The sequence below is a fragment of the Anopheles coluzzii genome, chromosome 2 (genome assembly GCF_943734685.1).
Source record: "Anopheles coluzzii chromosome 2, AcolN3, whole genome shotgun sequence".
NCBI classification, from domain to species: Eukaryota; Metazoa; Arthropoda; class Insecta; order Diptera; family Culicidae; genus Anopheles; species Anopheles coluzzii.
In genome coordinates, this window is record NC_064670.1 from 99,490,151 (window position 1) to 99,508,420 (window position 18,270).

General features: G+C 48.4%; 7 protein-coding genes across 7 annotated transcripts; 2 read left to right on the forward strand and 5 right to left on the reverse strand.

The window, feature by feature from the left end:
* The first annotated feature begins 885 nt into the window (after positions 1 to 885).
* On the forward strand, positions 886 to 2,896 carry LOC120961735 (actin-related protein 6). The gene is made up of 4 exons (XM_049605680.1): positions 886 to 1,109; positions 1,182 to 2,195; positions 2,269 to 2,444; positions 2,684 to 2,896. Exons 1-3 carry the CDS (start codon positions 1,030 to 1,032, stop codon positions 2,396 to 2,398), a joined length of 1,224 nt encoding a protein of 407 aa, XP_049461637.1. The 5' UTR covers positions 886 to 1,029; the 3' UTR covers positions 2,399 to 2,444; positions 2,684 to 2,896.
* LOC120961737 (protein lin-7 homolog C) lies at positions 2,439 to 4,123 on the reverse strand. The gene is made up of 2 exons (XM_040385742.2): positions 3,775 to 4,123; positions 2,439 to 3,680 (listed from the first exon to the last, which is right to left on the reverse strand). The coding sequence occupies exons 1-2, from the start codon at positions 3,809 to 3,811 to the stop codon at positions 3,124 to 3,126; spliced, it is 594 nt and encodes a 197-aa protein (XP_040241676.1). The 5' UTR covers positions 3,812 to 4,123; the 3' UTR covers positions 2,439 to 3,123.
* An 820-nt stretch (positions 4,124 to 4,943) lies between these two features.
* LOC120949510 (optineurin-like) lies at positions 4,944 to 6,053 on the reverse strand. Its single transcript, XM_040366857.2, has 3 exons — positions 5,815 to 6,053; positions 5,408 to 5,745; positions 4,944 to 5,340 (listed from the first exon to the last, which is right to left on the reverse strand). The coding sequence occupies exons 1-3, from the start codon at positions 5,917 to 5,919 to the stop codon at positions 5,154 to 5,156; spliced, it is 630 nt and encodes a 209-aa protein (XP_040222791.2). The 5' UTR covers positions 5,920 to 6,053; the 3' UTR covers positions 4,944 to 5,153.
* A 635-nt stretch (positions 6,054 to 6,688) lies between these two features.
* LOC120949960 (phosphoglucomutase) lies at positions 6,689 to 8,929 on the reverse strand. Its single transcript, XM_040367628.2, has 2 exons — positions 8,565 to 8,929; positions 6,689 to 8,485 (listed from the first exon to the last, which is right to left on the reverse strand). The coding sequence occupies exons 1-2, from the start codon at positions 8,640 to 8,642 to the stop codon at positions 6,878 to 6,880; spliced, it is 1,686 nt and encodes a 561-aa protein (XP_040223562.2). The 5' UTR covers positions 8,643 to 8,929; the 3' UTR covers positions 6,689 to 6,877.
* Positions 8,930 to 9,923: 994 nt separating this feature from the next.
* Positions 9,924 to 11,220, forward strand: LOC120951075 (translocon-associated protein subunit beta). The gene is made up of 3 exons (XM_040369588.2): positions 9,924 to 10,053; positions 10,134 to 10,331; positions 10,421 to 11,220. Exons 2-3 carry the CDS (start codon positions 10,139 to 10,141, stop codon positions 10,804 to 10,806), a joined length of 579 nt encoding a protein of 192 aa, XP_040225522.1. The 5' UTR covers positions 9,924 to 10,053; positions 10,134 to 10,138; the 3' UTR covers positions 10,807 to 11,220.
* LOC120951074 (uncharacterized) lies at positions 11,041 to 12,492 on the reverse strand. The gene is made up of 2 exons (XM_040369587.2): positions 12,238 to 12,492; positions 11,041 to 12,161 (listed from the first exon to the last, which is right to left on the reverse strand). Exons 1-2 carry the CDS (start codon positions 12,269 to 12,271, stop codon positions 11,320 to 11,322), a joined length of 876 nt encoding a protein of 291 aa, XP_040225521.1. The 5' UTR covers positions 12,272 to 12,492; the 3' UTR covers positions 11,041 to 11,319.
* A 1,373-nt stretch (positions 12,493 to 13,865) lies between these two features.
* Positions 13,866 to 17,469, reverse strand: LOC120952899 (N-alpha-acetyltransferase 35, NatC auxiliary subunit). The gene is made up of 11 exons (XM_040372469.2): positions 17,010 to 17,469; positions 16,775 to 16,926; positions 16,552 to 16,697; positions 16,241 to 16,464; positions 15,930 to 16,164; positions 15,825 to 15,860; positions 15,628 to 15,748; positions 15,372 to 15,553; positions 15,079 to 15,273; positions 14,221 to 15,000; positions 13,866 to 14,140 (listed from the first exon to the last, which is right to left on the reverse strand). The coding sequence occupies exons 1-11, from the start codon at positions 17,048 to 17,050 to the stop codon at positions 13,997 to 13,999; spliced, it is 2,256 nt and encodes a 751-aa protein (XP_040228403.2). The 5' UTR covers positions 17,051 to 17,469; the 3' UTR covers positions 13,866 to 13,996.
* Positions 17,470 to 18,270: the final 801 nt, after the last annotated feature.

Consider the following 18,270-nt stretch of genomic DNA (forward strand, 5'->3'; position numbering starts at 1 on the left):
AGAATTCCTAGTACCATTTTCATATCAACACTTCAGAAAGACCTTCATTTGTGTAACCGCTGAACCAAATCTAATCCATATCCTAAGTAAAGGATGCATATTCTTTTGAAATGGAACTTTAATTTTGCGCATTAGGTCCCCCCCCCCACCCATCCCACTTAACACTTCTTTCGCTTTTACTTTTTTTTAACTTTAAGTTTTGAGTTTTAACCTACCGAAAACTACCGATAAAATTTTGATGCGCCTACCGAAAACCGCCAAAATAATCTGGCCACACTGGTGACAGAACAGGTGTGATTTGTCAGTTGTGTTGACAGCTCTTACAGGGTTTCCCACGATTTATTGGTTGGTTCCCACGATTTATTGGTGCGTTCCCACGATTTTTTGGTCATTTCCCATAATTTTTTGGTAGCAACCCACGATTTATTGGTCGGTTCCCAAATATTATTGGTCGGTTCCCAAATATTATTGGTCGTTTCCCAAATATTATTGGTCGGTTCCCAAATATAATATAATATAATACCGACCAATAATATTTGGGAAACGACCAATAATATTTGGGAACCGACCAATAATATTTGGGAACCGACCAATAAATCGTGGGTTGCTACCAAAAAATTATGGGAAATGACCAAAAAATCGTGGGAACGCACCAATAAATCGTGGGAACCAACCAATAAATCGTGGGAAACCCTGTATCGCGGCAGTGTTGCCAGTTTGTGTAGGATCAAAACGTGGAGAAGATACGCATAATTTTATTATTTTTATACTAAATTGTTATTATACTGCCCTCTAATACTTTTGCTATTTCATTTAAATGATTCTCTAGCTGTTTTAAAGCCTTTCAAAAGCATTTCCAATGATATATAAAGAACAATAATCGCCGTTCCTACACTCCTTACAGCTTCGTCCATTTTGTTCGGCACTGTAACTCAACAACAACAAACCGATGCCGGTCGTCCTGGCTTGAGGAACGCAGAGTGAATCGAAAACGGAAGCAATAAGCTTCCCAAAAACCTTTCCCTCATCATGGGCGACAATAACGCGTTCGTGCTGGATAATGGTGCATTCTACGCCAAGCTTGGTTTATCCGATGACCCCGAACCGAAGTAAGTCACACACAGCAAGTCTATAGTTGCGCCCTTACAATTTACATTGCCAATCTTGCTTTCCATTTCCAGAACCATCCTGAACTGCATCACAAAAGCCAAATCCGAACGGAGGCGACCGTTCATCGGCAACCAGATCGAAGAGTGCCGCGACGCGTCAGGCCTGTTCTATATCCTTTGCTTTCAGCGCGGCTACCTGGTGAACTGGGATGTGCAGAAAACGGTCTGGGACTACCTTTTCAGCCCGGACTGCTGTCCGGTGCAGTTTGCCGACACGCCGCTCCTCATCACCGAGCCGCTGTTCAACTTCGGCTCGATCCAGGAAGCGATGCTGGAGATCCTGTACGAAGAGTACGACTGCGATGCGGTATGCAAATCGACGGCCATCGATTTGGCGGCGTTCAACTACACGCACAGCGAGCAAACGGAACAGCCGGAGGGCAAACGGCCACTCGCCTGCGTGGTGGTGGAGATGGGCTTCAGCTTCACGCACGTGGTGCCGTTCGTGAAGGGCTGCAAGGTGCGGGAAGCGATTCGGCGCATCGACGTCGGCGGGAAGGTGCTGACGAACCATCTGAAGGAAATCATCTCCTACCGGCAGCTGAACGTGATGGACGAATCGTACGTGATCAATCAGGTGAAGGAGGACAGCTGCTTTGTGTCGCAGAACTTCAACGAGGACATGCGGATAGCGCGCAAACGCATCCCGGACAATACGATCCTGCGGGAGTACGTGCTGCCGGACTACACGCAGATACGGCGCGGATTTTTACGCAAACCGAACGAATCGGGTGGGGCGGGCGATGGTGGAGAGGAGCTACAGACGGTGCGGCTCGGTAACGAGCGGTTCGTTATACCGGAGATACTGTTCCACCCGTCGGACGTCGGGATACAGCAGATGGGTGTACCGGAAGCGATCGTGGATGCGATTAATCTGTGCCCGGAGGAGACACGGCCGCATCTGTTCGCGAACATTGTCGTGTGTGGTGGATGTGCCCTGTTTCCCGGCATGCAGTCGCGCGTGGAACGGGACGTCCGGGCGCTGGCACCGGATGAGTACGACGTTAATGTGACGGTTCCGGAAAAGTGAGTCCGCCCAGCCAATTTCCTTGTTCTTTGTTTGAAATAATGGTTCCCTTTCTCTTTCTCCTGCTTCCAGTCCAATCACGTACGCCTGGCATGGTGGTAAGAAGTATTCCCAGTCGCTCAGCTTCATGAAATCGTGCATGAGCCGCAACGAGTACGAAGAGTACGGCACTCGGCATCTGGTGGAGAAGTACGAGAGCTAGCAGCGGCGTAGAAAGGCGAAATGCCGCAGGCAGGACGATATTTCAGGTAAACTGAGGCTACATTTTATTACATTCTTACCGTTTAATTACATATTTAAAAAAGAAAACATTTCATCGCTAAACCGTACATGAGAACAGAAAGTCGTTAACATTCTAACACAAAAGCAAACGTGGTGCTGTTGCCGTCTAGTAAAAGGAGGGTAGTGTTGTGAGCTGTTTCTAATCTCGGTGTTTCACGGTTTTCTATATTCTAACCATGCACCATCCGTCGATGGGAACTCGAAGGATAACATCCAGCGCGCATTTCCCGCCCTACCGCATCGATGTTCGCATGGGCGACTATGATCAACTTCAACATTATTCCAACATCGACGGGATGTTACACACACGAGATGAGGGATGAGTAGCAGTAATACGGATGTGTGTTACTCTATACAGGAAGATGTGGAGCCTGTATCAGGATTGGTCACGTTTTTCGTCACAAACTAAAATACACACTTTCAATTTTCTACTAAATCATCGCGTGTCCGCTTACAATGAACAGAACACGGGGGTGGTGGTTGGGGGTGGATGAGAATATTTGAGAATTCAGTTCCGAACACGACAGACACACCACACGCTCACACACATAACATGAACACGCACACAAACAGTACCGCGTTTTTGGGGTGGCCGCTGTTGGGATGGGATTTTTGCTGCTCTAGAGATTAGTAGCACGCCCGTCCTTAATACTGCTGGCGCCTTCGGGCGGCACGCTGCTTGTCGAAGCGCAGCTCCATCTCCTCCAGCACCTTGGGCGTGTAGCGCACGACCAGCTTGACCGAGCCGACCGCCTGCTTCAGCAGCTCGACGGCCTTCTCGTGGTTTTCGCCCTCCACCGACACACCGTTGACGGAGAGCAGCTGGTCGCCCCGCTTCAGCCCCCCGTGCCGGTCGGCCACCCCGCCCGGGATGATGCGCGAGATGTAGATCGGCGAGTTTTGCTCCTTGCCGCCCATCACGTTGAAGCCCAGCCCTTCGTCCGTCTTCGGCAGCTCGACCACGCGCGGATGGGCGTGTCCTTCGCTGGCCGCAAACGCGGCAATCGTCGCCTTGGCCGTCGCGGACGCACGCACATCGAGCGAGCCCTGGATGTCGACCGTCTCGTACACGTGCTCGTACACCTCCCGGACCGCGTTCAGGAAGTCGCTCTGCAGCACCTTCTGCAGGGCGGCCAGCTTGGTCGCGGGCACCTCGCCGCTCATCTGCAGCTTTTCCAACAGCTCGATCGAGCGCTTCACATCTGCGGGGGGGGGGGGGAAGAGCGGGAAAGCAAAACGGGGGGAGGATTAATTGATCGCTCAAGGTGCGGTGGGGTTTGCTTCGTTTTTCTTTACCTTTCGCCAGGGTTAGGGGCTCACACACGTTTGCCATTATTGATTTGTTTATCTTACTGCTTCCAGATGGATGAAATACGATACACTTGTTTTGCGAGCTTCTTTCGTCTGCGTTTGTCTCGCTACCAGAGTGGATAATATTGTGTAGAACGCCTTTCGGGCGACCCCAACTTCACGTACACTTTTGCACAGTGGCTTGTGTTTATTATTACTACCTTTAGCAGCAGCAGCAGCTCTCGATTTTGCCTGCTAGCGAGCGCATACGTACTCTATGAATAGCATAGAGGATTTTTTTTTTTCTTTATATTTTTCCCCAACTCCGCTCATCCAGGGCTGAAATAGGGGAAAAAAAGAAAACAAATGTACGCACAGCGGCTGACAGATGCCAGACAGAACTGGTCATGAATGGTGACATTTTTTGGTAAACTTGTAATTTCAAAAATGTTTTTAGAGCAAAATAACAACGAGAGAGATTTTAAATATTGTCCTAATTATTAAATCCAATCGATGGAGGCTTAAATTTCATGAAATTACAGTGTTAAATAGAATAGAAAATGATTTTTTTAGAATACAGCTCCCATTGTGCAAACGCACAAGGTTAACACAATTGCAGGACTTTACTATTATTTTTGTGTACATTTTCCGTTTTTACAAGCTCTTCCATTTTGTCGTAGCCAGTCAAAAAACACAACCAATTAATATAAAAGTTGTATAAGTAGTGCCCCCAACTTCTTCTATTTCATATGATACCATTGAACGAAGCTTAAGCGCCTAAATGTATGCAATGTAAGGAGGTTGTATGCGCCTTTCGATCTAAGCAACTTTAAGATTTTTGAATTTCAAGAAACACGTGGCACCTTTCTAAAAACGTGGGTAGAAATAAAATTTGAATGCTATCAAACGCAAACACGCAAATGCAGTCTAATCAGTACATTCCCAAGCAAATAAGGATCGATTGAAAACAAAGTCCTATTTTCCGTTTGACGCATTTTCGAGTCTTCTTTCTTTATTTAATCATGAACTGTAATTAAACCCAGCGATAACGACAGTCAATAAACCGGTAATCAAAACTGCAGCCCAACTGCAATGCTGATTTTGCCAAATCTCCCCACCCCCTCCCCTTGCACACTCATTATTTCAGCTTTCGATAGAATGCGTCAAAAATTAAGTCCTTTTCCACATGCAGAGAGAGCCCCGGAAAAAATGGTAATTTATTGGTCCACAGTTAAACAGCGATAAAACAAATGGCCGAGAAACAAAACGCACTCAAAATAAAAACAAAAAAACAATAACACCCAACAAAGGCTTAGCCGCGTTATCACGTTTACCCCCCACTCACACACACACATGGGCTGGCGTGTGGAGGGCGAGATATCGATTTAGTAGTCGAGCCCGGGACAATCTTTGATGTGCGTTTCGAGCGTGAGGAAATCTCCGAACACATTGTTACAGTGAGGGCAAGGTTCGATCTGCCGCTCAAAGCCCCCGGGCGATGTGCCGTACAGTTTCATGCTGTCCACCTGCGTGGCGCGAATCTTGTGCTGGTGCGTGGCCACATTTCCTCTGCTGCAAAGAAAGAAAAGAAGTGGTTTTTACCTCTGCTAAAGAGTTAAAGCAACCGCAAACGACGAACCTGTTTTGTGCGTGGTTCATCGATAGCTGATGGTTCTTCTGCAGCAGCGTCTGCATCTCGCCCGTTATTCGATTCTTCTCGATCAGCAGCTCCTGGTAGGCGGCCCGCTGTTCGGTAAGATCGTTTTTGCACACCTCCAGCTGTGCCTGCAACGCGACCAGCTCCATTGTGTTGTCGCTCGGTACCTGTGCGGATTTCGTTTGTCCACCCTGCCCTCCAAGGGTTGAGCTTTCGAGCATCTCGTGGCTTAGAATGTTGGCGCGACACTTCATGAGCGCATCCTGCAGGCCGCCCAGGCACGTTTTCATGTTGCTTAAATCATCGATGTAAATTTTGCGCTTGAAAAACGATGAATTTTTGTTATTGAACTCGTGTGGACTTCTTGAAAACTCACTATCGCCACTCACCAGCTTTTCCTGTTCCAACAGTTTCTCGCGCAGTAGCTCGTTGGAGCTTTCCAGTAGCTGGTTCCGCTTCACGTACTCACGCAGTATATCCTTCAGCTCGTCCATTGTTGTCCAAATACACACACACACACAGCCAGAGGAGAGTGCTCCGATCTGTCCCCCAGTAACGGTTCGAAGCTTCTGCCCCAGGGTTCCAAGCCCGTAACCGTGTGCGGTCTGTGTGGTTGGGTTTGGTACCAAAAAATGCTAGCTTATCTTCCACCTTTTTGCATCCATCGGGGTTTGCATGCCCGTGCCGATAAGCACCACCGCGCCGATATGTTGGGGTCAAAAAGGCTAGGAGTGTATCGAGATTGTGCGATTAGCCCGTTCGGCGATAAGCTGTGATTGTTATTTGTAATGAACATTAAGCTGTAGTAAGAAGCGTTAAAGCAGTCGATTTTTGGAACTGAGCGAATGCGCATTGCTCGCTCTCTTCGGTGTTCAAATGAAGAGCAAACACATTAAAATACTAAGAAAATTGAATTTGAAGGTTTACGCAGTTTAAATGAAAAATTATTGCAGTTAATTCCATTAGCAGAAAGAGGCCGTTAAGCATGGCCGAACACGTGTGACACGTGTCATTAAAATCGGTTTATTAGTTGGCATGTACGCCGGGTTTGTTGTTTGCTTTCGCGCGAGCAGTGCCATGAGCAGTGTTTATCAAATAAACGAGATTGCAGTTCGTAATCGATTCGAGCTTTATTATCTGCCTTACGCTCGATCGCTTCCTTGTTTGGCGCTCGCGTAAAGTGATAACACTTTTATGAGACGCCACAACCTGCGGGCTACGCACGAGTGATTCTTTCCATAAGAGGCATCTTCCTGCAGCGACTTTTGTTTCATAAAACACAAGCAAAATCAACTTTATTTGTTAACGACATTTCCTAAACACTATTTAAAACAAAACACACACAAACACACATACGGCGAAGGAAGGCGTCGCAGCTCTAAAAATGCACTGCAAACTGCTACTGCTACTGAGCGAGACATTCGACCCCATGCGTCGGCCAATGGCAGCCATTTACGTGATGACGGTCGGTGCGTTGCGGCCGGTAAAGGTGGGCAGCTTCGACACCTCGAGCGCAATGTCGATCAGCGGTTTCAGCATGTCCGACGCGCTGCCCAGCACGTTCTCCTTCTCGTACGAGTCGATGTACAGCCGGACGGTGGCGCCCGAGCTGCCCGTACCGCTCAGCCGCATCACGATCCGGCTGCCGTCGGTGAACACGATGCGCAGGCCCTGCTTCGTCGACACCGACTTGTCGATCGGATCGTTGTAGCTGAAGTTGTCGCCCAGCCGCACCTGGTACGTTTTGCCGCCAGCCGACAGCTCCCTGCCCACGAACGCCGGATCGGTGATGGTTTTCTCCAGCGCCTCCATCATCTCGTTGCACGGGGCCAGCTCGCACTCCTCGTAATCGTAGCGGGTGAAGTAGTTGCGGCCGTACCGCTTCCAGTGCTCCACACAGATCTCCTCGATGCTTTTGCCCGTGTGGGCCATGATCGACAGCCAGGCCAGGACCGCCCACACGCCGTCCTTCTCGCGGATGTGGTTCGACCCGGTGCCGAAGCTTTCCTCGCCGCACAGGCAGAGACGGCCGGCGTCCATCAGATTGCCAAAGTACTTCCAGCCCGTCGGAACCTCGAACATCTCCTTGCCGAGTGCTTCCGCGACGCGATCGACGGCCGAAGCGGTTGGCATGCTGCGCGCAAGTCCCTGCACGCCGTGCTTCTTAAAGTACGGAATGCACTCCAGGTAGTGGGCAATGACGGCGAGCGAGTCGCTCGGCGTGACGAAGAACGCTTTACGCCCGATGATCATGTTACGATCACCGTCACCGTCGAACGCTGCCCCGATGTCGTAGTCCCCAGCACGCACCGTGTCGACCAGATCCTTCGCGTACGTTAGGTTCGGGTCGGGATGCAGCCCGCCAAAGTCGGGCAGCGGTGTCGTGTGCACCACACCGTCCGTCGACGCACCGAGACACTGGACGAAGATCTCGTTCACGTAGCTACCGGTCACACCGTTCATCGAGTCGATGCGCATCTTGAGCGGGGCGCCGCCCGGTCTCGAACTGCCGCTGACAAAGCCCCGCAGCTGCTCGAAGTCAAATATTTCCCTCATCAGCAGCACGTAGTCGGCAACGGAATCGATCACCTCGACCGTGAACGGTTTGCCCTCGACCACCGCCTCCGTCACGCCGACCTTGCCCACGTCGACCGCGACGGGCGCGATTTTGTACTGCCGAATCTCACCCGACAGGGCGTAGATTTTGTTCGTGAACGCGTCCGGCGCTGGGCCACCGTTTTCGCAGTTAAACTTGATGCCGAAATCGTTCTCCGGGCCGCCCGGGTTGTGCGACGCGGTCAGGACAATGCCTCCGAGTGCCTTGTGCCGGCGGATCAGGCTTGAGACGGCCGGCGTCGACAGGATGCCGTTCTGGCCGAGCAGTATCTTGCGCACACCGTTCGCGGCACACAGGCGGACGATCAGTTCGGACGCTTCCTTGCAGAAGTAGCGACCATCGCCGCCGAGCACGAGGGTAGAGCCGGCCAGGGCCGGACCGTTCGCGTCCAGGATGCATTGAACAAAGTTTTCCGTGTAGTTTTTCTGGGTGAACACTTTGACCTGAGCGAAGGAGAAAAGGAGGTTATTTGAAAGGGACGCGAGATGGAATGTTGTACTTTCGCGGGAATCTACTGCTTACCTTCTTGCGCAGACCGCTGGTGCCTGGCTTTTGGCCCTCAAACGGGGTGGTCGCAACCGTTTCGATCTTAACGCTCATGACGCTGGCGATGATGCGGGAGAAGCAAAAGCCTGCCGATTGTTTCAGTTGTAAGCGCGCTCAACCTTTACTGCACGTCCGAACGGAATGAAGCCTTCTGCTGCTGCGTGAAACCGAACCGAAGCGCGAGAACCTTCCGTCGTGTCGCGTTTGTGTGATCGGAGATAAGCAGCGAGCCTCTTGTAAATTCCGCAAAACTCCTTTCTATCTGTTTGAAATCACCTTCAGCCAAGGTCGTACGGAGACAATTTATCAACTTGCGCTATTTGACCGTTCTTGACAGAATGATAACAAACGCCCGGACCAAGGTGCATGGACAGAGGGTTGTAGAAGCGTGATTGAATTAGGAAAAAAATACTGAAAATAAAAATTACAGGAAATTCAGATACAAATTTTCAAAATCAATTAAATGTGAGGATGTTGATTTTGTTGTTGAAAAATCATTAAATAAAAGAAAACTGACAATAACATGATCTATAAATCTTGACACTTCACTGTGGGTTTTCTTCCGAAATAGTTCAAATATTTTTAAGAAATTTACACGAATAGTACACGCATTTGTATTGTTTTATTTAACCGTAGAGTTGGCAACCAGATTTACACACGTAAGTTGGCAACCGGCATACCCGGGTATTCCACACGTTTTGATGCAAAAAATTAACGATTTTCATAGGTAAACAATGCGTTCTATATTTTAATGCTATAAGCAAGTAATGCCGACCATATATTCTCTTCTATTTCATTTATTCATTAAGTTTTTTTCATTTTAATATAAAAATAACGGTCATATTGAAATTTGGAATCGCTTGAATTTGACTCGAAAATAAGCACAATACGAAAAGAGGAAGAAGAGAAACGTCATTCTCCATACAAAATGTATGGAATACCCGGGTATGCTGGTTGCCAACTTACGTAGTAAAGTTTAAAAAAAATCAAAATAAAATACTTACAGGCTGTTTAAAATTACAACTTATGCACCAAAAAATCATAAATTAAAAGTTGGGAGGCTACGGCAAATTTCAGGTCAATAAAAGCAATGAATCAAAAGTTATGGCAGTTTAAAGTTGAAAAAAATACCCGGGTATCCGGTTGCCAACTTAAAGGTTAAAAAGAGTGAAATGAGGCTTATTTTCATGCCACGTAACTTAAATAACTTACAAACATAGCGAAACTAAGCGCTTTTTTGAACTGGTGCACAACTGTCAAACGCTCAAACGTCAAACCGGCAAAAGGCAGCGCCCACTGTGCCGCTCGGCTCGATGTGTTGGAACTTGACGAGCGAGTTTGGCCTGCCAACATAACATAATTTCTGTTCGACGTGTACACTCCGCCGTCGCCGCTGCCAAGGAAGAAAGTATTTACATTCGGCTTCCCGTTTTGCTCTCAATCGGCACAGTACTCGCGAGTTTTGGTAAGGAAACTGCAACGAACGCAACGGGTGTTGTGAAAGTGAGATTTGTAATCGGAAAAGAGGCGTTCACCCCCATCCAGCAACGATGAAAAGCTTCCTGTACGCTCTGCTAGCGCTGCTCGCCGTCAGCCAGCTCGGTTTGGCGAACGAGGAAAACACCGCCCGGTTGCTGGTTTCGAAGCACATCCTGAACAAATACCTGGTCGAGGCTCGTGATATCGTGGTGAAGTACACGCTGTACAACGTTGGCTCCGGACCGGCTGTAAATGTGCGCCTGGGTAAGTGTAAAAGGGGTGGTGGTGTGCGGGGAACATCGAGAAGCAGCGTGCCTAATCGATTGGCAATGTCCTTCTCCTCCGATCCACAGTTGACAACGGATTCCATCCGGAAGTGTTCGAGGTGGTCGGTGGCCAGCTGACCGCGTCGATCGATCGCATTGCGCCGCAGACGAACGTGACGCACATCGTGGTGGTGCGGCCGAAGCAGTACGGCTACCTGAACTTCACCGCTGCCGAGGTGAACTATCTCGCCACGGAGGACGCCACCGAGCCCCAGTTCTCGATCAGCTCCGAGCCGGGCGAGGGCGCGATCGTGGCCGAGGCACAGTTCAACAAGCAGTTCAGCTCGCACTATCTGGACTGGCTGGCGTTCGCCTTCCTGACGCTGCCGTCCCTGGCCATCCCGTACGCGATGTGGTACAGCTCCAAGTCCAAGTACGAAGCGATGGGCAAATCGTCCAAGAAGGCCAACTAAGTCATCCAAGTAGGCAGCAGGCAGACAGGCAGCAGTAGCAACAAAACGGCGATGTGCTCCAGTGACCGATTTTCCAGTCGTTTGGCAGCGCGAGTCGCCGACTCAACATCCATCTTTGAAGACTAATTTAATTTGTAAGGCCGTAAACCCGGAGTGTGCAGCAGCAGCAGTAGCATCATTGATTGTCATTAGTTTTCGCCTCATCACCCCCACGTGAGGCTCGATTTGAAACCGTTTTCATCCTTCTAAAGCGCATCACCCGCATCGCAATCCCACTCCCCATAAATGCTCCGAGGTCACAGAGGAATCACAAAGAAGTGGAAGAAGCAGAGAAAGTTGGAGGAGCAGATCTTTTTTTTTCATTTGGTTTTGTGAATAAACCGAATGCGAACTACGTTCGTGCTGAAAAACAAACGTACAAAACGCCTTGGAGTTCATTGGAAGTGTATTTAAGTTCTTTAAATTATTCAACAGGAACGTAAGTATGTAATAATGCGCAACCAACCACTCACTCTACATGATATTTCTCTTGAATGCACCCTTCCGGGGCTTGCTCCGAACATGCCGCAGGACGGAGGCTGGCGTGCGGGAAGAAATAATGGGCCCACGGACAGTACCCGGCTGGCCGCTTGTCGATGGTATCGGCGTGGATGATGCCAGCGGGTGCATCCGGGGTGTACCGGACACCTCTAGTCCACTCGCCGGTGTATCATCCTCCGGCAAAACCGCCCTCTCCACTGGATCCGCCCCATGAAACCGCTCATAGCATGCCATGCCCGGCTCGATGCAGTTGAGCAACGCAATCGAATTGGACGTCAGCACAGCAATGCGCGATAAGCATTCCTGTGCGTCGAGCGTCGGCTTCGTCTCGTTTTCATCCTCCGTCCAGAGCAGTTCGCTTAGTGCGGCGGCCACGAAGCTGCGGATCTGTGCCGTACTGGGCGTTATGTAGCGCTTGGTGGCGCGTGAAGGAGCAACCAACCCACCGCCCGGCTCCAAACACAAAGGAGGCATCTGCGTGCCGTTCGCTTCCGTGCGTAGATCGGCCGGATCTTCCGCGTACACGTAATCGATACCTTCGACCAGATCCCGGTACTCGAGCACCTCCTCGCGGATCCGGTTAAACAGCGGGTTAAGGTACTGGATCACCTCGTAGGAGAGATTGCTCCACTCGCGCGGGTTGCGCATTACTTCATGGAAAAAGTACGACCGCAGCGCTTTCGGTTCGAGTGTTACGTCTGGATGATGGCGGCGAAACTCCTGCCAGAAGGCAATGTCCCACGCATCCTTGGCGATCGCTTGCCGGTGGTAGAAGTAGTGTATTATCCGCCGGGCAAGCGATTGTGGTCCATCATCTGGGTGAAAAAAGGATGATGCAAATGGGTGGATTATATTTGATGAGGTGAATTTGTTTATAATAATGCGATTTACCTGTTCCAGATGAGCTGATTTCCTCCGTACTCATACTTTTTGCTTTATTTTGAATTGGATACGCTTACTAGACGCCGCCATTATTTGGATGCGCCGTTTTAGAACAAAGAATTTGAACCGAAATGTTCAGAGTGACCAGAACTATCGATTTATCTGTGATTCAAGCGATTTTTCTTAAGCCTATTGATTCAAAGCCGGATAAACGATTGATTCAAAGACTTGCACCCTATAACTAACGAAGTTTTATTATTACTGCAGAATATCACAGGCATCTTTCCAATATTGCGATAAAAATATAAAATTTATCAATCTGTCCATTCTGCCAATGCCGCCTGCGAATTTTTAGTACAGGCGGTCCCCGAGATACACGGTTAATGGGGACCGAAAACGGCCGCAAAATACCGCGTATCTCGAATTTCCGCGTAAGTCGAATCTCGTGATTTCCAGCTAAAATATCACAAATTTTCGTGTAATTTTGCAAGTAGGGGGCGGTTTTAGTCACTTTATGAATTATTTGATATGATTCTGACTGAATATAACTGTTTTAAACCTTTTGAAACAGTTTTTAACATTCGATCAAAACGGAAATTATTTGGCAATTTGCAATTGATGTGTCAAATCAGTACAATTTGCTCAAAGAATTGTCAAATTTTGAAAACCGCGTATCTCCGAATCCGCGTAAAAGAGGTACCGTGTATCTCGGGGACCGCCTGTACAAACGGGCCGTAGCACAGTGGTCGACTGATAAAAAAGGTAAATATTTGTATGAGAGCGTTTCTACATACACCGAGACTGCAGGTGAGAGATGGCTGTGAGAGAATTGACAATCGGTTTCTCACGCCAGTGTGTGTAGAAGCTCCGGAAAGCGCCGAGATGAGACTTTTAAAATGATGTTGAAAAAATCCATTTTAATCGCTAAAATGAAATCAAAAAAGTTTCTTTTGCTAATAATATAATATTTCTACGATTATTAGACGGCAAAAATGCAAACTATAATTGATCGTTTGCCATAAACTGCCAATTGAATTTTTCTCAGCTCCATCGTTCTTTGCATGCCGAGGAGAATTCTCTCACCGAAAATGATGTCAGGCGCTGTCAAAGCATGCTGTCAGTTATTTTCTCAGCTGCATTCTCGGTGTATGTAGAAACGCTCTGAGCCGTTATTTTTGTGCTATTCAAATTACAGGTGGTCCCCGAGATACACGGTTATTGGGGACCGAAAACGGCCACAAAATACCGCGTATCTCGAATTTCCGCGTAAGTCGAATCTCGTGATTTCCAGCCAAAATATCACTAATTTTCGTGCAATTTTGCAAGTAGGGGGTGGTTTTAGCCACCAAATTAATTATTTGATATGTTTCTAATGAATTGAACAGTTTTAAACCTTTTTAAATGGCATTTTACATTCGATCAGCACGGAAATTATTTGGTATTTCACAATGGATGTGTCAAATCAGTACAATTTGCTCCAAGAACTGTCAAATTTTGAAAACCGCGTATCTCCGAATCCGCGTATAAGAGGTACCGTGTATCTCGGGGACCGCCTGTATGCAAAATATTTAAAACAAATTAATTTTGTCATTTATCATCATGTTCGGATGGAAAATTTCCTGCACATACAAATCGAATACTATTTTTCCGCTCAAAGTCATACACAAACCATTCATTGCTCTTTTTTTACTCTCTACAATGGTAAAATGTGTTCCGGTGGAAGCTTTCTATTGAAATAAATAATAGCACATGAGCACAAAACCTGACTTCACTTCCTCTGCTTGATGATCGGAAAGTATCGATGGCAGGAAAAGTCAAACTCCGGCGGCTGCTTCGACTGCCGGCTGTGCCCACTGGCCAGCAGGTTCATCATCACGTAGTTCGTTTTGGCTACCTTCACGATATCGTGCCACTGAAATGAATGCGAAAAGAAACGGCATTAGCACAACGACGACACGCACGCACCAGGAAAGAAGGTCTTTCCCTCCCTACCTCCTCGTCCGGGTTCGGGAACGTTTCGAGCAGCATGCGCGCCTCGTGGAAGTGTTTCGCGGCCGCCGCATACAGCTCCGTCGCCGGTGATTGTATCATGATGAACTTCATCTGCCGAAACTCGCTGTACGGCATCGGAGGCGGCGTCGAAAGGTTCGCGAACGGTGCGAACCGATGCTCGAACCGTACCTGCTCGTTGTCGAACAGTGGCAGCGGTTCCGGGATGCGATCCTCCTTGTAAAACCCGACCAGCGCTTTGTAGTAGCCGCCGCACAGCATCTCCATCGCTTCGTTAAACAGTATCTCCTTTACGTCCGTTTTTGTTTTGCGCTTTTTCGACTTCGGTTTCTTCTGGTTCGCTTTGGCCGCCTTCGGGTCGGCCGCATACTCCTGCTCCGCGAGGAACGTTTCCGCCCGCGTCAGTGCGGACACGATCCAGCTGAACAGGTACTGGTACAGGTACCAGAAGATGTACAGATACTCGTGCACACTGTACAGCTCCAGCTCTAGGCCGGCGAGCAGATAGAACGACATGGCGCGCAAACAGTGATAAAACACCCACGTGCCGAAGCACGCCAGGTGGCGGGAATTTTCACTGCGCGGCGTGAGCGAGTGCAGGTACACGTCGACCCGCTCCGCCCCGTCCTGCAGGTGGGCAAAGTTGAGCAGCAGCAGCCCGAGATGGTCGCGCTGGCGGGCCCGATTGTAGCCACAGATCGCGAACAGCGAGTAGAACGTTTGCTCGTGGTACTCGAAGAACGAGTTGATGCAGTTTATCGCCTACAGTAAACGGGAGTGTGCACAAAGCATGTGATAAACCAATTTAATCATCATTGCACTGCAAATGTGCTCACTTACGAAAGGATTGTTGTACAGCGGATTGTCCGGACGGAGGGCTGGTGGGGCGATGAAAGCCCGTACGGATTCCTTCAGCACCTCGATGAGTGGTTTCACGCCAAACACCAACCGGCCGGCGGGTAGGTACAGCGTTTGCGGTATACTTCGAGACAGCAGGCAGGGTGTAAACTTCTTGTTAAAGTCCATCAGAAAGTTCTTGAAAATTGAAAAACGGCAAAGAAGGCAAAACTTAACTTCCAGCGATCGTGTGGAACACCTTAACACGCAACGACCGAATCGGCCACACTACTCACCAATGCTGCATGGTAGCTGGTGCAGTTGGCAATTTTGCACGCATGCTTGATGCGCTGGATTAGCTCGGTCAGGTATTGGATGCTCAGTTGGCGGTCCTTGATTTTGGTACTGCGTGGAAACGTCGGCGGTAGCAACCGCTGGTTTACCATCATGGAAAAGCCCATCGGGTTCGGTGCATCCGCTGGGAAGGGAAAGATTGAAGTAGGCAATGGTTTGATTACGTGCACCTCGTAAACGAAACCGCAGGACACTTACATCCCTCCACGGGCTGTGTGCCCAGCTCAATCGTCTTTTCTATGGCCTGTGCCAGCTCCAACGCCCCGTTCAGTGACTTTACGATATCGATCATTTCGGTTTTCAACGGTACGGCCGTTTGCTGTACAAAAAAGGGGGGAAAACTCATTAGCTCTTTCGTTGCAAATGGTACGCTTATACGCTTTTCCATGGCCTACCGCTGCAACTTCCTGCCCATACCGCCAATTGCCTTGCTGTAAAACGGAGGTCGATTAACGGATTAGTGATCAGTTCTGCCACACTTCCTTCCTGCACACAATTACCTTCAGCGGGTACATTCCCACCAAGCTGTGCAGAAGCAGCCGCGTGAACCGAACGCGTGCCAACAGTGCCTGCAGCTCCTCCCTTTCCCGCTCATCCTCCGTGTCTTTGGTTTTTTTGATCAGCTCCTCCTCGGCCGCCTTCAGCATGTTCATCGCCTTCGTTTCCGTCACCTCCTCGCTCAGGTTGTAATCGAACGAGCTGTGCTGGAAATCTTCCTCCTCGTACACGTTGGCTCTATAGGGAAGGGGTGGAGGAGAAGTGAAGTATGATACACACAACAGCCTTTTTCTAACACTGCCATTTCAGGTACCTGATGATAAAGTTTCGTATCAGATTGATGATCTTCTGTATGGCGATCGAAAACGAGCGCATGGTTTTGCATTCGATTCGGTTCGGTTTGTGCAGATACAGACAGGTCAGCACGGTCTGGGCCATCGAGTGTCCCTCCAGCCACGAGACGGTACACGAGTACACCGCATCGATGATGCCGATCGATTCCTTCGCCAGCAGATTGTTTAGCTTGATCTGTCCTGTCTGGGGGAAACATGGTAAGCAAATAAGCTGGCAGTAGAGCACCATTGGCCACCGGGTGGTAGCGATTGCTCTACCACGTTATCATACCTCCACCGCTGTATCGAAGGTTAGCGGTGTTGCCTCCCGGTTGCAGCTCATACCGGCGTCCATTTTTGGGTCCATCATTTCGATCGCGGACATAGCTTCCAACAGCCCGAACGTGGAGTCGTGCACCAGCTCGCCGAGCTTGAGATCTGCCGAGGGCAACAAGACGCACACCGGGGATTAATGTTTGCGACCATTCGGCGCGACCGTCCCTTCCCGCTCTTACCCTTCACACAGTCGAAAAACTGTGCGGTAATTTCATTCCAATCATCCGCGCACGGTTCCATTTGGCCTACCGTAGCAGCAGCAGCAGCAGCAGCTTCTGCCTCAACGTTGGACGGTGGGTGGGATGGGTTTTCGCTTTCTTCATTCTGGTGCCTGTTGGGAAGCGAAGCGGAGACGTTGTTTACTTGCGGACAATCGTTTCCCGAAACCAACGCCACAGCTCCGGGAGGCCTTACCCTTGGGGCAGTACTTCTGCTTCCGATGATTGGTCGCACATTTTCCCCGTGAAAACCCGTACAAAAAGTCCTTTTTGTGGTGGCAAAATGCACGAAATAGCTAAATAAATAAAACGGGACCAGCAGGGTGTCTGGAAGACGAGCTGTCAAAATAGTTTTTACTCCCCCCCACACACAAACACGCCAATGCACACTGTAGCTGTTCGAAGGACATATATTGCGTGCGATTATTTTGTTCGCAAAAATGCTTGGGGTCAACTTCGATCTTTATCAGAATATATCTTCGCTTGATGTTAAACTTCCCTTCATTTTCTCAATACTTTCTTGTGATCAAGCTTCCTTTATACAAAAAATATTAAAAAATAATAATAATTCTTGCTTTCGCCATCTACCAGTGTGCGCAGGGCCTAATGTTTACCGCCAAGCTGTCAAACGCCGACCTCCCAGTTATTTATCTACTTAATATTTTATACATTTCTATTAAAAACAAAAAAAAAATAAAAGGAAAACCTTACCTACAACTCGGGACCTCCATCGTATTTTTGAGGAGAAAGGGCAGGCCACATGCATCCTTCAATTCCACGAGAATTGCAACAAGATGAATAGAAAGCCATATGCCACTAGTCACAACCAGAACACCCTTTCTGCTGGAATTTGCCCTTAAGGTGGCAAATCCCAATTCAGAAACAGAGGGACGTGAAAAAATAAAAATAATAAGCAGAAAAATAAGCAATAACCATACAACCGCATACAAAAGAAACAAACAGAACAAATATTCTCTTACCTCACAAAAATAATAATAATAACAACTCATTCATAAAAAAACAAAAAAACCAGCACAACCCACAAACACAAACGAAAAAAAAAAAGAAAAAAAAAAGATTTAAATTTAAATTAAGGAAAGACCATGAAAGGGGTACCATAATGGAAAATCGCTTAGAAATAATAAACCGAATCTAGCCCGGTATAACGTAGTCAAAAATACAATATAATACAAAAAAAATAAAAATAATAATAATAATAATGAACGGAGGAAATAACGGAAAAAAGACTAAGTAACTAACGACACAATATAAACCAACCTGGAAAAAAAGGAGACATGGATGACAGTCCACTCCCAAACTCAGATGGTACGCCTCTGATTATACCTCCCAAAAAGGAGGATGTAACCCATCAACCTAAACAGAAGAAGAAGAAGAAGACCTCCCATTCGCACTTTCGCATTCTCACAAACGGTTTTCGCGAGCTCCATTTCCACGAA

Bases quoted from the DNA above. Each gene is read 5' to 3' on its own strand.
- LOC120961735 (XM_049605680.1), top strand. From the start codon at position 1,030: ATGGGCGACAATAACGCGTTCGTGCTGGATAATGGTGCATTCTACGCC. The intron at 1,110-1,181 runs GTAAGTCACACA...TTCCATTTCCAG, and splicing joins TCCGATGACCCCGAACCGAA to AACCATCCTGAACTGCATCA. The intron at 2,196-2,268 runs GTGAGTCCGCCC...TCCTGCTTCCAG, and splicing joins AATGTGACGGTTCCGGAAAA to TCCAATCACGTACGCCTGGC.
- LOC120961737 (XM_040385742.2), bottom strand. From the start codon at position 3,811: ATGGCAAACGTGTGTGAGCCCCTAACCCTGGCGAAAG. The intron at 3,681-3,774 runs GTAAAGAAAAAC...CCCCCCCCGCAG, and splicing joins GCCCCTAACCCTGGCGAAAG to ATGTGAAGCGCTCGATCGAG.
- LOC120949510 (XM_040366857.2), bottom strand. From the start codon at position 5,919: ATGGACGAGCTGAAGGATATACTGCGTGAGTACGTGAAGCGGAACCAG. The intron at 5,746-5,814 runs GTGAGTGGCGAT...TCGTTTTTCAAG, and splicing joins TGTTGGAACAGGAAAAGCTG to CGCAAAATTTACATCGATGA. The intron at 5,341-5,407 runs GTTCGTCGTTTG...CTTTCTTTGCAG, and splicing joins ATGAACCACGCACAAAACAG to CAGAGGAAATGTGGCCACGC.
- LOC120949960 (XM_040367628.2), bottom strand. From the start codon at position 8,642: ATGAGCGTTAAGATCGAAACGGTTGCGACCACCCCGTTTGAGGGCCAA. The intron at 8,486-8,564 runs GTAAGCAGTAGA...TCCTTCGCTCAG, and splicing joins CCAGCGGTCTGCGCAAGAAG to GTCAAAGTGTTCACCCAGAA.
- LOC120951075 (XM_040369588.2), top strand. From the start codon at position 10,139: ATGAAAAGCTTCCTGTACGCTCTGCTAGCGCTGCTCGCCGTCAGCCAG. The intron at 10,332-10,420 runs GTAAGTGTAAAA...TCCGATCCACAG, and splicing joins GGCTGTAAATGTGCGCCTGG to TTGACAACGGATTCCATCCG.
- LOC120951074 (XM_040369587.2), bottom strand. From the start codon at position 12,271: ATGAGTACGGAGGAAATCAGCTCATCTGGAACAG. The intron at 12,162-12,237 runs GTAAATCGCATT...TTTTTCACCCAG, and splicing joins AATCAGCTCATCTGGAACAG to ATGATGGACCACAATCGCTT.
- LOC120952899 (XM_040372469.2), bottom strand. From the start codon at position 17,050: ATGTGCGACCAATCATCGGAAGCAGAAGTACTGCCCCAAGG. The intron at 15,861-15,929 runs GTAATTGTGTGC...TCCGTTTTACAG, and splicing joins TGGGAATGTACCCGCTGAAG to CAAGGCAATTGGCGGTATGG. The intron at 15,274-15,371 runs GTGAGTAGTGTG...TCAATTTTCAAG, and splicing joins CCAGCTACCATGCAGCATTG to AACTTTCTGATGGACTTTAA.